At 56.5% G+C, this 2925-nt stretch overlaps 1 protein-coding gene across 1 annotated transcript in view; it reads right to left on the bottom strand.

Moving 5' to 3' along the window:
• Positions 1-699: 699 nt before the first annotated feature.
• Positions 700-2925, bottom strand: part of GUITHDRAFT_119668 (hypothetical protein) — a gene marked incomplete at both ends in the record, with an annotated part of 3111 nt that continues 885 nt past the window's right edge. The window contains 5 exons of the mRNA XM_005821097.1: positions 700-735; positions 1011-1127; positions 1175-1254; positions 1355-1532; positions 1774-2664. Of these exons, the coding sequence (XP_005821154.1) occupies positions 700-735; positions 1011-1127; positions 1175-1254; positions 1355-1532; positions 1774-2664 (1302 nt within the window). The remainder of the gene's footprint in view (positions 736-1010; positions 1128-1174; positions 1255-1354; positions 1533-1773; positions 2665-2925) is intronic.

Raw genomic sequence — 2925 nt, 5'->3', positions numbered from 1 at the left:
CAACCTCCCTCCCTACCGTACCTTCCGTCCCCCTCCCCTTCGACCCTCCCTCCCCCCCCTCCTCTCCTCCCCCTCTCCCCCCTCCTCCTCCTCACTGTCGAGGTTCTCGGTGGTTTGGCGCAGCGCCCTCCTTTGCTCGCCTGATGAGCCTGTGCAAGCCTGCCTCAGTCTCCTCGCTGACAAGAACAAGAACATGCAAGCTCATTCCACTTACTCTCGTGCAAACGAGTCGATCTCGACGCCCTTGCCATATTCCGCGTGAAGGTCAAGAACATCCTGTTGCCATTCAATTTCTTCCACCTCCTCCTCCATCATGATCGCCATCATGATCATCATGATCATCATGATGATCATCATCATGATCATGATCATCATCATCATTATCATCATCATCATCATCATCATCATCATCATCATCATCAACCCTCTCCATCACCTCCCCCCGCCTTCGCCTAACTCCTCCTTATCCTCTCTCTCCTTTCTTTCTTCTTCTTGGCCTCTCCCTCGGCATCTTCACCTGTGCGGTCTTGCACGCCGACATGGCGGCGTTGAGCATAAAATTGTTCACAGCGATCCCATTGCTGCTCAGAGCTCAGAAAAGCAAACGGGGAAGGGGGAGAAAGGCGGAAGTAAAGGAAGGAGAAGCATCGAGGGAGAGACAGGGAAGAAGGGAGAACGGGCGAGACCTGACAGCATCTTTCAGCAGATTCTCCACAACTTCTCTACCGCTGCCAACTGCAAGGAAATGAGACGAAGAAGAGAAGAGAAACTGAGGGGGTGGCGGAGGGAGAGTGAAGAAGGGAGAGTGAAGGTACTTCTAGCTTCAGCAGCTATCATGACGGTGTAAGTTCTGTCACTTCGGAGATGAGGAGGAAAAAGCGAAAAAACCTGCGAGCAAGTACTGAATGGCACCCAACATTCTCTTTCTTCTCCCTTCCTCCTCCTCCTCCTCCTCATCCTCATCCTCATCCTCCTCCTCCTCCTCCTCCTCCTCCTCCTCCTCCTTTCACCTCCCGCGCCTCCTCCACCCCCGACACGCTCCCGTCCTCCTTCGCCAGCTGGATGAAGCTCGTTACGGTGTAACAGTCTCTCTCGAGCTGGTCCTTCTCGATGCGGTCCAGCACCTCCTGCTGGGGTTTCAGCTGCAGTTTGGCTGGACTATCAGCTGCCTCACCAGCCCATGTCGCACGCGCGTCTGTCGGAACCTGGCGGACTTGGCCATGAGGTCCATGAGCGAGTTGTAGGTGCGGAGATCTGAGAGCAGCGTCATGGCAGAACGAGTGAGAGGAGAATGAGGAGGGGAGGGACGGACAAGACGATCAAGATGAGAGGGCAAGAGATAAGCATGAAGCACCAGCACCAGCACCAGCACCAGCACCAGCACCAGCACCAGCACCAGCACCAGCACCAGCACCAGCACCAGCACCAGCACCAGCACCAGCACCAGCACCAGCACCAGCACAAGTTTTACCTGGCTTTGTTTCGAAGGATTTCATCCACTGCAAGATTCCTAGCCCATCTTCTAGTCGAGCCTGAGGTCACGGGACAGATCAGGAGCAGGAGCAGGAGCAGGAGCAGGAGCAGGAGAAGAAGCAGGAGCAGGAGCAGGAGAAGAAGCAGGAGCAGGAGCAGGAGAAGAAGCAGGGGCAGGAGCAAGAGCAGGAGAAGAAGCAGGAGCAGGGGCAGGAGAAGAAGTAGTAGCAGTAGCAGTAGCAGAAGCAGGAGAAGGAGCAGGAGAAGGAGCAGGAGAAGAAGCAGGAGGCGCAAGCTCACATTTCCATTGGCCGACGCCTTGGCCGTGACGTCCATGAGGATGTTGAAGACGTTGGTGGTGGGGGATATCCCCTGCTTCCTCATCTCCTGCAGCAGCTGGATGCCGTCGGAGAATGTCGCCCTTCCCCTCCCCGTCAGTTTCGCGATGATCTCCATTCTCGTAGCGAAGGAGGAGACGTCGGGCGAAATCCCCCGCTCCTCCATCTCCCGATCCACCCGCTCCAGGCTCTCCTTCACGTTATCCTTCCCTGCCACCACTGCCTTTGCGATCACCGCGGTGATGGCGTTGTAGGTGGCACAGGTCACTTCGATCTCCTCCTCCTTCATCTCCTCCACCACGCCGAACGCTTCCTCCACCGGATCCTCACCTACCACCTCATCATCATCATCAGCATCATCGTTCCTGTCCTTCTTCTTTCCCTCTTTCGGGTGCGACACGAGGCTCCGCTGGATGATCTCGATGAGGGAGAGGTAGGTCGTCTCGTTCCTCTCCAGCTCATTTTCCTTCATAATCCTGATTACTTCTCTCCCCTCCGCCAGCGGCTGCTCCAGGAACATGGCGTTCTTTGCCAGGCAGTTGAGGTACGCGTTGAAAGTTCCCGTCATCGGCTGTAAGTCGCTCGCCGTCATCTGCTCCCATCGCATCCTCGCCTGGTCCATCGTCTTCACCCTCACGTGCGCTGCCACGTTGGCGCAGACAGTGAAGTAGGAGGAGAAGGTGCGGGAGTTGGGCCTGATGCCGTACTCGCTCATAAGCTTCATCACTTCATCTCCGTCCTCTACCGTCGCGTTCCTCCTCGTAGCCGCCTTGGCAACTCCGTCCATCATGGAGGTGAAGGAGAACACGTTGAGGTGCTGCTTGACCCCTAATCCTTTCGCCCACTCCACCACCTGCGCCCGCGAATGAGAGACGAGTCAAGTTGCTCGAGGGAGAGTGCTGGGATGAGAGAACGAGGGAGAGAGAAGAGGAGGAGGAGGAGGGAAGGGAAGGGAAGGAAGAGAGGAGGAAGAGGAGAAGAGGAAGGGCGGTGAAGAGGGGAAAGGAGGGGGGAAAGGGGGGGGGCTGGAAGAGCGGAGGAAGGGTGAGAGAACAAGAGGGATGACGGAAACAAAGAGAGCTGCAATTGAGACATGGTGGGACCGGGAAGGAAA

This window comes from Guillardia theta, assembly GCF_000315625.1.
Source record: "Guillardia theta CCMP2712 unplaced genomic scaffold GUITHscaffold_153, whole genome shotgun sequence".
Taxonomy (NCBI): Eukaryota; class Cryptophyceae; order Pyrenomonadales; family Geminigeraceae; genus Guillardia; species Guillardia theta.
This window is presented reverse-complemented; position numbering and strand designations above follow the sequence as displayed.